Genomic DNA, 14,286 nt, shown 5'->3' with positions numbered 1-14,286 from the left:
TTTATAGAATAAAATTAGCTGACATTTTCCAAAGCATCTCAATTTCAATTCATTTAATAAAAATGTTAACCATTTGTGTTAGATGCCCTACAGAGGCAAAAATGGAACTGTCTCTGGTGTCAGGAAGACTTAATACTAGCCCTTTAAGAAGTACTGTAGGCTCTTCTTCCCAACAAACTTATGGCATAGTAATAGTAGTACTAGAAACGCTACCCCAATTTCAGGTGAATATGTAAAAAAAAACAACTTACATTGACATATTTGATTTCATGAGCATAAAAAATTCCTATTGCAAAAATTCCCTCCACTGAAGCAGATTGCAACTTTTCTATGACTCAGATCATTGGCTCAAATGATTGTGATTTTTGAGTTGAAAGGGCCTTTAAAAGCTATCTAGTCCAAACTCCCCGATTTACAGATGAGGAAACTCTACCCGCAAAGCAAAATCATAGGGAATTGAGCCCCGAAGAAGTTGTCACTTGTTCAGATCACACATTCTACTGTTTTACAGATTAGACAACTTGTGCATTAAGGTGTAATGAATTTCAGATGCTCGAGATCACAAAGAGAATTCCTGCAGGAGCTAGATTTGATGAGGATGTCTATAAAATCTAAAGTCAGAGATTTCATACACATTTAAGCCAACTGACTTTTCATGGGAAGAACAAAACCACAACAAAAAGCAAACAAAAAAAATAATAAAATCTTCTGAATTATTTGAGTGTTCCCCCCCCCCACCCCATTGAAGTTATCTTTATTTACTCTGCAAATTTATACAGGGGCTATCAAATATTTTAGTTGAGTTTTGAGATTTAAGAACTTAAGATATTTGGAATATATACATACATAGTAATACATACATGTATTTGTATTATATATCATTTTCCCCGATAGAATATAAGATGCTTGAGGATATTTATTTTTGTTATTCTCCTAGAATAGTGTTGAATATATATATATATTTTTAATTTAATAAATAAATAAAATAAATATAAATAAAAATTTTATTTAATCTTTTAATAAATGATTGTAGCCAAATTGATTGCTGGACATTGATAGCAGCCTTATAAGTTGTTTTTTTTTTTTTCTTGAAATAGGTCCTGGCCATAGACAATCAATGCATATCCAATCTCTACTCCTTAAAAACCATCCAAAGTTCTTATTTCCAGGGACAGTGAGTCAGCAGCATCTTTGTATACTATGAAAGAAGCTATTGTTCTACAAGTCTACTTCTCCAATCCCCTGATATTTCACCTGAGCCAGTGAATCATACAGATCCAACTTCACAGGACCGCTCTTTGGCTTAGTGCTGAAAAGTTAGTTCTTGTCTGAAAGCATTACGGAAAAGAAGAGAAAGAGAAAGATGCTCATAGCTATGAGGAAATAGATATATGGCCACAAGACATCAAGGAAGCTTATACAGGGGATATACAACTGGAGGATGACTGTATTTTTCTTTTAAGATAACCTGACAAAGTATTGGGTATGCTCTTCAGATTTTATGTGTTAACTAACTACCATGTCTTGATACTTTATCCATAAAGACAAGCAGCGCTGTTAAAGCCCAGCTTGACATGATTTGCAATTCCACCTTTAAGAATACATTTCATTCCCTTGAGTTGCCAGCTTTATTTCAAAATACACATCACGGTATTATTTATATTATATTATTTAGTCATTGTAATTAAAGTGCTTTCCTCCCTATCAATTAATATTCATCACATTAAATTGAAGATAGGAAGAAAGAATTCAAGTAGCCAGTCACAAGGTTTGCTCCTAGTTTCGATGGCATATTACAATATTGTTGCCATTTATTTTAATCATTTCTAATATCAATTATCCCATATATGGTGATGAATGCCATCATATCAAATACTTAGTTAAGAGACTTGAACTAAAGATTATGGCTATAATATATTCCAGATAAACCAGACTATTTGCTATTCCTCATTCTAATTTTGTAATTGTAATGCCTCATCTCCCATCTTGTGACTTTGTCTAATCTTTCCAATATGACTGAAGTGGATTTCCTTCTTCCTTTCAATCTTTCAGAATCCCTTGTTTCTCTCAAGGTTCAACTTTAGTACCATTTCCTATATGAGATCATTCCTAATATCCTCCTCACCCATAGATTTAAGTACTTAAAAATCTTGCATTTCTTTTGCATATATATCATAGATTTAAGTACTTAAAATCTTGCATTTCTTTTGCATATATATCATAGATTTAAGTACTTAAAATCTTGCATTTCTTTTGCATATATATCATAGATTTAAGTACTCAAAATCTTGCATTTCTTTTGCATATATATCATAGATTTAAGTACTCAAAATCTTGCATTTTTTGCATATATATCATAGATTTAAGTACTTAAAAATCTTGCATTTCTTTTGCATATATATCATAGATTTAAGTACTTAAAAACCTTGCATTTCTTTTGCATATATATCATAGATTTAAGTACTTAAAAATCTTGCATTTCTTTTGCATATATATCATAGATTTAAGTACTTAAAATCTTGCATTTCTTTTGCATATATCTTAACTTATTTGTGCATATATAAACCTCTTGAGGGGAAGGAATTTGTCTTCTTTTGTCTTTGATCCCCAAATCTCCCCAAATCTCAATACATAGTAGGTGCTTAATATATGCTTTTAGAACTGATCACTAAATAAACCCCCAAAAATGTAAGTGAAAAAGTTAAGATTTTTAAAATGGGACCCTAGACAAATAATGGAAACTGGTCCTATAAAGGTTATTATTGTTCTGTTTATCTATAGCTTCTTAAAAAATATAATTCTCTGGTATAAGAATGAAATGTAAAGCCAAATGGGCTATTTATAAAGTTAATGGAAAGTTGTCAGCAAAAACTTTGACCTTGCCCCAGAATTATAGTTGAAACTTACCTTTTAATAAAAACACAAGTCTGTGTTTATTCCCCCAAGCCAACCTTACCCATGCTAAATTATTTATGTATCCCTTCTAATATGTATTTCACAACTGACAGGACAAGTCTCCTTAGAACCCTTCTACTGACCCACCTGTCATGATGACGGGGTAAACAATGTCACCTTTCCAATGTGCGATGAATTCCAAAGAAGTTGCAAAGTACACCATCCATCATGCTGGCACTAAGTAGGTTTTCGAAGTAGATCTCAGATATCACAAATGCTGTTTAGACTGTTACCAGAAAGCACAAATTGGATAGCTCATACAAAATGGCCCTGTGATGAATGGACAGGATGGCCCTACAAAGGAAAGAAATGCCACTATTCTAGAAATAACCTTGTCAAAACAAAAAGGAGCTATGTAGTTCTTTTGGCAGCCAGACTACAATAATTTAAGAATTCTTTAATGGCTCTGACTCGTAGGAAGTCAAGCAAATAAAATATACCCCTGATAGAAAAGAGGTCTACTGAAAACAGAGGCAACAAAAGATCCCCAATTTTGTTTAAATTAGGCTAAATTTGAATTAGAATCTTCCTGACTGTAGCCCCTCTGGTAAATCAAAAGATGGACTTGGAGCCTGGAAGGTCTGGCTTTGAAACTAGTCTCTGATATTTCCTAACTATTAATATAGAGAAGCTACTCCTAGTTTCCTCATCTTTGAAAAAAAGGAAGATAATGTCCGTATTACCTATTTCACAGAAGCAGCAAAGCCTAGTGGAGGACGTATGAACCTCTTCATCCTGTAGACCCAGGTTCAACACCTGCATCTGACATATGCGGGCTATGTGACCTTAGACAAGTCACTTAAAGCTTTGGCAGTCAGTAATCAAACACAGGTCCAGTTCTGGGAACTGAATGAAAAATGAAACAAATATCTAGCCAGTCTGAAACAATGCCAGTTTTCTGTGATAAAGAGAATCCTCGATTCCATTCTGTACCAAGGAAAATAAATTCTGATTGGTTGGATGTAAAATAGATCTAAATGCAGCTCTTTCAAAGATTTTGTCTCCAGTATTCCAGTTTGTGCCAAGAGGTATTAGGGAAATTGGTGGGGAAGACCCTGCCTCTGCACTATTTTTTGATATGCCAACACTTATAATAAGACAAAACTGAATGCATGTAGCCAACAATTATCTTCAAAATGATGGTTTGTGTGTCTAAAATTCATCTCAGATCTCACCATATTGGTTGTATGTTTATGTGCATTGTGTAGAGATAATGGTGGTTGTATATAAAGCAATTTGAAAGAAAATGGATGATGTAGGACAGGAAGACAATGGATCAATTCCAAGACATAGTATATCTAATGCAAAAATAAACTCCTAATTGCATGTCAGCTGGGGGAGTGGGGGAAAGAGGAGAGGGAAAGAACATAAATCATGGAATCATGGAACAATATTCTAAATTAATTAAACAAAAATTTTCAATTAAAAAAAGAAAAATAGAATGTTTTCTGGGTTATAAATATGTCATAAATTATAATAAATATGCTTATCTAAGAGAAAAAATAAAAACTATCCAAATTTGCTAGTCTCTATAGTTTCTAAAGGATAAAAGTATTTAGAATTCAAGGGAAGGAAAGATAAGACAATCAAGTTGGGATTGTCTTATGAAGTCAGCCCAGTTCCTGGTGAATAGCAGGAATATAAGTAGGGTGGAATTACGGGGTTTTAGCTCAGACTTTTTTTTTAACCCTTACTTTCTGTCTTAGGATCAATACTATGTATTGGTTCTATGGCAGAAGAGTCCTGTATCACGGGTTTTGAATGTGCAGCAGAGAGTGGGGAAAGAAGGAGGGGATTTCTTCTTCTCATTGCAGTCCCGGCACCTCATGGTCATATTCTTCATGATCATTGGTGGCTTCTACTATATTCCCTACCCTCACTACTCCCACCTTCCCTTCTACCTCCTTCCTGATGTTGCTGAGTGAGGCTCTGTCTGCAAAACACCAGGAGTAAAGATAAGATCTACTCTGGAGGAGAGACCACTCTCTTCCTCTCTTCCACACAATGAGTGGACCCAACTGGAGAAGACTTTAGAGTTGCTTGAACATATAAATGGAGCCAGAGGCTCACAGAAAGGTCACTTCAGGTTCCTGAGACCTACCTTCCTCCAGAATGGGACTCTCTCTAGTCAAATCGACTCTGCTTGCCATCTTCATGGGCAGTAGTGGTGGAGGTCACTGACTATAATCCTCCCCCAGATTGGTGTCTCCCCAAGGACATTTTGTGTTTCAAGACTGAGGACATCTCCAAGAGGTATTCATCTACCTTATGCTCAGATGGATGATTCAGCAAGGCAAGGAGGATAGGGCATTAGCCTTGGAATTAAGAAGACCAACATTCAAATCCTGCCTCTGACACGGTCAGCATGATCCAAGGCAAGTCAATTGAACTCTTTGGATCTCAGTTTCCTAATGTGGCAGATGAAAGTGTTGGACTAGATAACAACTAAGGTCCTTTCAGTTCCAAATCTATAATCCCAGAATTCTTTGATTTTGTTGATCTGAACCATTTCATTCAAAGAAATAATTCAGGGAATTGTGCTACCTTTCCTCCCACTGTGGGGAATAGGGGAAGAAGAGGCTTTTTGTTAATGAACGTTAAGCTGAGGAAAATAAAATCTGGGATTCTGATGAGAAATATTTATTTATTATATCCATTCATAGCCCCCTAACTAACTGGTTAACATTGGAAAAACTAGGTGGAAATCATCATGGATTAAAAGAACTTAAGAAAAGTAGGGAGATGACAGTTCTGAGGAATATATAGCTTACCAATCTACTTTACTAAATCTTACAATTTATATTTATATATATGTATATATACATATAGTTAGTGTATATATATATAAACACACAAACATAAATATATATATTTTATCTAGTTAGAGTAAAAAATAACCACAAATACTCAAACTATTTTTTTTGTTTTAAGAATTCAAAGTGCATTTGATGTTTAAAAGGAAATGTTACCAGATAATGTAAGTTATCTGCACCAGCCAAAGGATAGGAACACTACAGAGATGAAGGGACATCACCCTCCCTCCACAGCTGAACATTTAGAGTGTCTGAAGGTAAGGTACTGTAATCGATAGAGATTTAGGAGGATAAAGAAAATGAAAGGTGACTTCTTAGATGTCCTAGAGTACCAATCTGTCAAGGGGAAAGGATGACTAATTTTCCTACAACTTCAAAAAATTGGCATCGTATATGTAAAGAGAAGGAGAGGGGGAAGGTTATAGAAAGGAGATAAGAGGAGGCCTGAAGAGAACAAAAATGTGTAGAACCATGCCCTCAGCCTTCTGAATGCACATTCAATATTTTATTAACTTTTCATTAGTTTTAAGACTCCTGCCAGGATACCTTTGGCTGATAGCAAGTATGAACCTGTACAGTGGGAAAGGAAACAAAGAGTGTAGGGAGGAAGAATGAACATAGAATCACTAAGCAACTTTTAGATATTATCATAGAGCAAAGTTAATTCTGCAAAATATTTTAGAACTGAACTATGCCCCAAATGTCTCCACAACCATGAGCATAAAATTGTCACTTTTTTAAAATTAACCAACAACAGAGGGTTTCAAAGGGGAGGCAATAAAGTTTCATCCCTCATCCCCCATTTTAAGACCCCCCCCCTTCTGAAATCTTGAGGCTGGAGAAAACTCAGTGCATTTCTCTTGATATTATTCACCCATTCAAATTGATTTGATCATCACTTCCCCACCATCTCCATGATGTGGTATCTCTGCTCAGGTCATCATCTCTCCCTCCTCCTTACTGGAAAATTAGACTCTTATCTCATGAACTGCTCTTGGGCTATGACAGGCCATCTCTGGCCTTATCTCTCACAATCAAGGTTTAATGGCACTTTCAGGCTATCTTCACACCATGACATCTCCAATAAGGCCGTCTCCCCTTTCTCTTATTACCCAGGTGTCTTGTATTTGTTGTCTTCCATTAGAACGTAAGCTCCCTGAGAGTTGGGATTGTCTTGTTTGCTTGTTTTAATATAACTAGAATTTAGAGCAGAGCCTAAAATAATTATTACTACTATTATCATGTAGTTTGATAAATGTCATAATTTAATTATCTATCTCTATCTCATAATCATCATAAATTTTAGAGTTATAAGAAATCTTACAGGTCATCTAGGATCTCCCCTTCTTGTTTAATTATTGAGAAAGCTTAGGTCTAGAGAAATAGATTGACTTTTAAAAGAGAAGATCTCTACCGTCCAATCTAACATTCTTTTCACTTTTTTTATATCAAGTGGAAGCTAAAATGTCAACACAATAATGGAAATTATGCCTAGGTAGGGACATACATTGGTCCAGAACAGCAGTGTCAAACTCAATTAGAAACAAAAGCCATGGAACTTTACATACAGTTCCTTATGGGCACATATTGACTTAGAAAATCACATATTAAAATTATCTATAGTCTACTATATTTTTTATTTTGGAAAAATATCTCCCTATTACATTTTACTCTGACTCAGGACATAGGAGGGAGGGTGATAGGCTATGTTTTTGAAGCTTTGGTTCTAGAATAAGAGTCAGTTAACAGGTTCAAATCTGGTTCTATTACTACAAGTAGTGGTACAAATTTGGAGAAATCATTCCTCTTTTTATCATTCTAAAATCAGGATATCCTCTACCATTTTATTCTCAGATATCAGGAAAGATAGAATAAAAAACCATAGGATTTGAACCTTGGAATTATCTTCAAATATCATCCATTTTAACCTCTGAAAAGAGTTCTGATTTGCCAAGATTTTACTTATTTTTAAACCTTTAGTTTCTTTTCTTAGAATCAAGACAGAAGAGAGGTAAGGGCTAGGCAGTTGGGGTTAAGTGACTTGGCCAGGGTCATGGAGCTAGGAAATGCCTGAGACCACATTTGAAGCCAGGCCCTGTGGTCTCTAGGCCTGGCTCTCTATCTACCTAGCCACGTAGCAGTCCCTTGCCAAGTATTTCTTAAGATATGGCACCCAGAACAGTACACAATATCCCACTGTATTCTGATCAATGCAAAGGTACAACACAGAATGAGTCAATTCTTGCCCACGAAGACATTGGCTACCATGTACCCCCCAATTCTTTCTTTTTATCCTAAATATCCCCAGGCTCTTCAATAAATCTTCAAAGAACTTGATCTTACCTACATCACCCTCTTCTGGATACTTCCTAGTTTACCAACTTCCATTCTAAAATGTGACTTGTAGAGCTTAAATGTAATATTCCAGGTGTAATAATATGAGTTCACCCATTTCCTTCTGAAAGTATTTATTAAGCGGCGAGTGGTGGCCAAACACATACCAGATTATGGGGATATTAAAACAAATATATGGATATGTGTGCTTATAGATTTAAAGTATATATAAATATATATATGTATATGTATATATATATATAGCATTATATACAAAGTACTAAATATATATATATATATATATATATATATATATATATTCATTTTAGGAGTGAAGAGATCACTAATGACTTGGTAAATTAGAAAAGGTCTCACCTGGTAGACAGCACTTAGGTCAAGGTTTGAAGCCAATTAGGGATTGGGAAAACATTCCAGGTATAAGAATTGGTAGCTGTGTGAAAATGGGTTGAAGTGATGAAAGAATAGAGGGAGATAGATTAGGAGTCTATTGCAGCCATCCAGGTGAGAGGGTCTGAACCAAAATGGCAGCCGAGTTCATAGAAAGGAGAATGAAAACTTGATTGGATGATACCCAGGCAGAGCTCAAGGCTAGTTGTTGTCCAGAAGTCATACAATACTCATCAGGACAAAACCCAAGAATCATAGTTACATTTTTCTGCTCTCCAAGGAAGGCATGTCGCTTGTCTCACATCTAAATTTCACTGAATGTCTACGATTTGAATGCTCAGTTAAAAACTGTTTTCTCGGGCTCTCAGTATGCCCAACAATCAAGTCTCTGTCTGCCTGTTTCACTTCCTATCTCTCTCTCTCTCTCTCTCTCTCTCTCTCTCTCTCTCTCTCTCTGTCTCTCTCTTTCTGTATATATAATATAAATTACATGTATATCATTTATACATGTATTTTATACATACATATATATTCACAACCACAAATGGATAATCAAGTAACTAAGAAAATTCCTCCTTACTTTCTCTCTGAAAACAATCCAAGATTTAAAGAAATGCTATTTTAAAATAATTATCCAAACTACTAAATTTATTTTCCATATTATTATTCTAAGAAGACTATCTCAGGAGACTTCCTTCCAACTTTCTATCTTCCTCTTTTTACCAATCCATTAATGTTTCTTCAATTAAATATAAGCTCTTTGAGGGAAGAGATGATTTCACTTTGGTCTTTCTCTATCCAGTACCTAGTCCAGGGCCTAGAATATAGTGAATCCTTAATGAATGCTGCTGAGGGACTGATTCAGAAATTGGGAGTGAGGTGTGAAAAGTGTTTTTCTTCCACCATCAAAACTAGTTTAAACTACAAGGAGCTAATCATGCCACACAGTAGCATTAAATTCTTGTTATGTGTCTTCACTTTCAAAATATGTCAACAAGAAGGTTGATTGGAGGGCCCAGGATTGCAAGATTTTCCTCCTCCCTCCAGACTCTGGGCCTATAACAGGCATTTCCACTGCTTACATCTTGCCAGAGAGTTCAATTTAGATGAAAGCTGTTGTTTTCTAATTCCATTTCACTGTAAATGACAGAGACAAATGGTCATATTACCTCGAGAGTTCCTCTGGCAGAGTAGGCAGCATATGAGTACAGCAGTCCTTGGCTGAGATCCTTTCTGGGCTCTTGGTCACATGGCTGGCCATTAGGATAAAAGCATTGGCTGCTGTTCTTCAGAGTCACCGTATTTGGAGAAGAGCCCGGCAAGCTAAACAGGACAGAGTAATTGAAAAGCTGTACTTCTTCTAGGCCATAAGAGGTCCACTGAACTTTGAGCTTCTCCAAAAACTTTGTGTCATCTTCATGCTTTGACAATTGTATCAAATACCTGAGAGAGAGAGAAGAATGGAAGAAAGGAGGGAGGGAGGAAGAGAGAGAGAGAGAGAGAGAGAGAGAGAGAGAGAGAGAGAGAGAGAGAGAGAGAGAGAGAGACAGAGAGACAGAGAGACAGAGAGACAGAGAGACAGAGAGACAGAGAGACAGAGAGAGACAGAGAGAGACAGACAGAGAGACAGAGAGAGACAGAGAGACAGAGAGAGAAAAGGAGAGAAAAGGAAAGAAAGAGAGACAGAGACAGAGAGAGACAGAGAAGGAGAGAAAGAGAGAGAGAAGGAGAAAGAAAAAGAGAGAAACAGAGACAAATACAGTGACAAAATGAAAGAGAGAGAAATTGAGAGAGAGAGAGAAAGAGAGAGAGAGAGAGAGAGAGAGAGAGAGAGAGAGAGAGAGAGAGAGAGAGAGAGAGAGAGAGAGAGAGAGAGAGAGAGAGAGAGAGAGAGAGGAGAGGGAGAGGGAGAGGGAGAGGGAGAGGGAGAGGGAGAGGGAGATGGACAGAGAGAAAGGGAAAGAGAGAGGGGCAAAGAGAGAGAGGGGCAAAGAGAGAGAGAGGGAAAGAGAGAGAGGGAGGGAAAGAGAGAGAGGGAGGGAAAGAGAGAGAGGGAGGGAAAGAGAGAGAGGGAGAGAGAGAGAGGGAAAGAGAGAGAGGGAGGGAAAGAGAGGGGGGAGAGAGAGAGGGAAAGAGAGAGAGAGAGAGAGAAAGAGTCAAAAAATTATCCATCAGGTCATAAATGAGCAGAGCAATACTTAGAGCTTCAGGTGTTCTTTAACATGGTCAGAATACTGTCCTATGAATTACATACCACACTTAGAAAATATTACTTGTTGCAAGTGGACAAGAAGTATTCAAATTCAGGCTCTGCTACTGAGTGCCTTATAAGCACTTAATTCTGGGAACTCAGTTTCCTAGTCTTTTAAATGAAGAGTTGAATCTGCCAACGATGCTATAGTCCTAATAGCTGTAATTCATATAAAGCTTCAAGATTTACAATGAGATTAGAATCATATTTTTTGGAGCTGGTAGGGGCCTCTTAGGTCATCTGGTCTATCATCTTCCCTTTGCATATGAGGAAGCTACAACCTTAGGAAAGTTAAGTGATTTACTCAATTGTACAAAGAGAGTTCATTGTGGGAGTCAGGATTGACCGAGGTCCCCTTAGATTTCATTTTACCATTTTCCAAGCATCATTCCATTTGATAAAATGAAACATCACCTACTGCGGGGCCATGAACAAGGATATCTTTTAAAAGTGTGCATAAATAATGGTACCATAATTAAGTCTATTCAATGGCTCAGAATCAGGATGGTTACTTCATGCAGATTCTCTAATTGCTGTATCTGTCCGTGTTATTTTCATATCTGTAATGTTGCTAACTACTTAGATTTTTAAAACCCTACTGAGTTCATGAAATATTTTCTGAATTCCATCTAAAACATCACTAGACATGCATGCTCATTAAATGTCATCCTATCATAATATAAGACTTGAGCTCCATGAAATGGTGCAGAATGGCAATCTGCCAGGGGCTTTTTATGGTGAGAAGTCACCCTCTTAATTTGTTATTGGCATCAAAGCACTTACCCTCCACCATCCTGTACGTCTGCACTAGGAAACCCAGTTGTGTGTGCTCAAGAACTAGACTTCAAACACCCAAGAGCAGAGTACTTACAGTGGAGAACAGGAGGGACCACGTTTCTTACTATGGTTAAAAATAAATAAAAAGTAAACTCCAAATCCATAAGCATTCATTAGTTGCCTATTGTGTTCCAGTGCTGGAACTACAAAGGTAGTAGATTCAGGGCATTTAGGTTGTACAGATATGAGTGTATCAAGAGTTATTGGCCAGGTATTGTCATACTTTCCAAGCAAACAGAACTATCTGGTCTTGATCAGCCCATTCATCTAGAAAAGCAAGTCCTGGCTTTTTCTGATTACACTAGCATGGCCACTGCATCCCTGAAGGAACTGAAAGGAAAATTTTCTTTTGAATTTTTGTACTTTCTAATCTGGGTGAAATTTCTGGTCCTACTCGTGTTGCCCCCATCCTTCTAATTTAACAGATGCAGTAACCATTCATTCCATGAGCCGTTACTACATGTGAGTCACTATATATTCTGAAGCAATAGGAAAACAGCATACTAGAATGTAGAACTTGGAATCAGGAAGCCCTGATTTCAAATCTTACCTCTGACACTAGCTTGCCATGCCACTTACTATCCATCAGCCTCAACTGCTTTATTTAGAGAGGAGAATTCATGTAGGGAGCTTTTAGTGAGGAATTTCCTCTCTCAGTGTAGGTTGGCATCTTCTTTGCATGGTTTGGCCAAGGACACAGCCAGTATGTGCCAGAATAGCATTTGAATTCAGGTCTTCTTGATTCTGAGGCCAAAGCTTTCTCCACAATGCTTTAATGCCTTGTTTCTCATCTGTAAAGTGAGGATAGTAACGGTACTACCTCATATGATTGTTGTGAAGAACACACGTTATAATCCATGGAATTATTTTTGTTCAGTCATTTTTCAGTCACTTGGTGATCCCATTTGGAGTTTTCTTGGCAAAGATACTAGAGTGGTTTGCCCTTTACTACTCCAGCTCATTTTACAGATGAGAAGACGGAGGCAAATAGGGTAAAATGACTTGACCAGGGTCACATAGCTGGATTTGCCATTTCCTTCTCTGACTCATTTTGTAGATGAGGAAACCGAGGCCAACAGGGTGAAGTGACTTGCCCAAGATCACACAGGTAGCAAGTGTCTGAGGCCAGATTTGAACTCAGAGAGTTAAGTCTTTCTGACTCCAGGTCCAATAGTCTATTCACTATGCCAACCAGTTGACCTATTATCTATGTAAAGCACTTTGCAAATCTTAAACCCCATATAAATTTTACCTACTGGCCAAGGAGAGCCTGAACTGGGAGCATGTTGAATAGACTCTTGCTGGCAGCCCATGAAAGTGGGGAAGGGGTGAACCTGCTTCTGGAAGTGCCTGATGCCACGGAGAGGAAAGGGCCAGCTCTCTATCTCACAGCAGGTGCAGGTAGACTGTGACTGTAACCTATGAGCTTATTCAACGGTGAAGGAAATCCTTTGATTAGCTGCTGAGGCAGAACTGAGTGGGCATAAAAAAGTCACTAACTGTCTGAATCAATCTTTGTCTTCTCTGTAATCAAAGTAAGAACCTGGGCTTCCAGGTGGGGAGAGAGAGAGGTGAGCACCCATCCCATACCCAGTCTAGACCAACATGAAGCCATGGATTCATAATGTGAAGGTTTTTCTAACCTTGTATTCATTTGTTCCTTATTTGAAGTGAATGAATATTGTTAGCAGAATGGACCAGACAACACACTTTTCAGCTTTGAAAATTCAAAAAAGCCACCAGAGTTCCAGGATCTACAATACATTCTTGGATTAGCTAGAACCAAACCCAGTGTGGGATAAATATGAGGATGGATTTGAGCCGGCAGCATCAAAAGAGTCCCACTGACCCTCAGGGTCACCCCTAAGATCCCAAGGTCAAGAATAATCCAGGAAAACTCTCAGGATCCCATCTGTTAGTTTTGGGTGAGGGGTGTTGGAAAAGTAATTCTAGAGCATATAGTCATTACATAATCTAAATTTTATTTATGTGCATATGTGTGTGTGTATACATACACACACACATACACACACACACACACACACACACACACACACACACACATATATATAGTGAAATTTAGATTTACTTTGCCCTTTCTCTTCAGAATTTTAGCCACCAGGAATTTAGACACCCCACTTAAGGATTAAGTGTAGGGGAAGAAGGTCTATGACTGATGTGTGCTAGCAAGTGACAAATCAGAAACTGACTGACCTCTTGGGCCATCCAAAGCCAAGTTTAAGCCACCATTGGTACATGTAAGACACAGGAAGTGATGTAAAGAACTACCCTTTACATTTTGCATCACTTCCTGTGAGGGAGCCTTTGCCTTGGAATTTGACCATGAACCAGCTTGAGCGTGAGACCTCAGACAATCACGTGGTGTGTGAAAAGCTGACTCCCTTTTCCTTGACTTTTCTGGAGGCATCAGCCTCTGGGGAAGACTCTCATCTTGGAGGAGGCCTCATGGATGGAAGCCTCCTTAGATTTAATCCTCTGTCCCGCCCCCACCCCCTCATTGGCTGGAACCTGTGAACTTCTGCCTGGTTCAGACCAGGCTGGAGCAGCTCTCTCTCTCTTTCTTTCTCTCTCTCTCATTTCCTTAATAACTTCCCTCTATTTTAAATAAACTACCATAAATTCCATTGGGATTTAGTAATTAAATTCCTGGCAACCAACTAAAAATAT

The 14,286-nt window shown here is 37.6% G+C and overlaps 1 protein-coding gene and 1 long non-coding RNA gene across 10 annotated transcripts in view; one reads left to right on the top strand and one right to left on the bottom strand.

Annotated features, from left to right (window-relative positions):
• The window catches only part of LOC103098253 (uncharacterized), a 34,006-nt gene extending 27,985 nt beyond the window's left edge, over nt 1-6,021 (top strand). For both annotated transcript variants that reach the window (XR_008914150.1, XR_471841.3), the window contains 2 exons: nt 1,098-1,483; nt 5,887-6,021. This is a non-coding gene — a long non-coding RNA (uncharacterized LOC103098253). The remainder of the gene's footprint in view (nt 1-1,097; nt 1,484-5,886) is intronic.
• Nucleotides 1-14,286, bottom strand: part of NAALADL2 (N-acetylated alpha-linked acidic dipeptidase like 2) — a 1,419,153-nt gene that overhangs the window by 562,375 nt on the left and 842,492 nt on the right. For all 8 annotated transcript variants that reach the window (XM_056808005.1, XM_016424651.2, XM_016424653.2 and 5 more), the window contains one exon: nt 9,680-9,953. In XM_056808005.1, the coding sequence (XP_056663983.1) occupies nt 9,680-9,953 (274 nt within the window). The remainder of the gene's footprint in view (nt 1-9,679; nt 9,954-14,286) is intronic.

The sequence above is a fragment of the Monodelphis domestica genome, chromosome 8, assembly GCF_027887165.1.
Source record: "Monodelphis domestica isolate mMonDom1 chromosome 8, mMonDom1.pri, whole genome shotgun sequence".
NCBI classification, from domain to species: Eukaryota; Metazoa; Chordata; class Mammalia; order Didelphimorphia; family Didelphidae; genus Monodelphis; species Monodelphis domestica.
The sequence above is the reverse complement of the archived record's forward strand: the minus strand, read 5'-3'. Positions and strand labels throughout refer to the sequence as shown.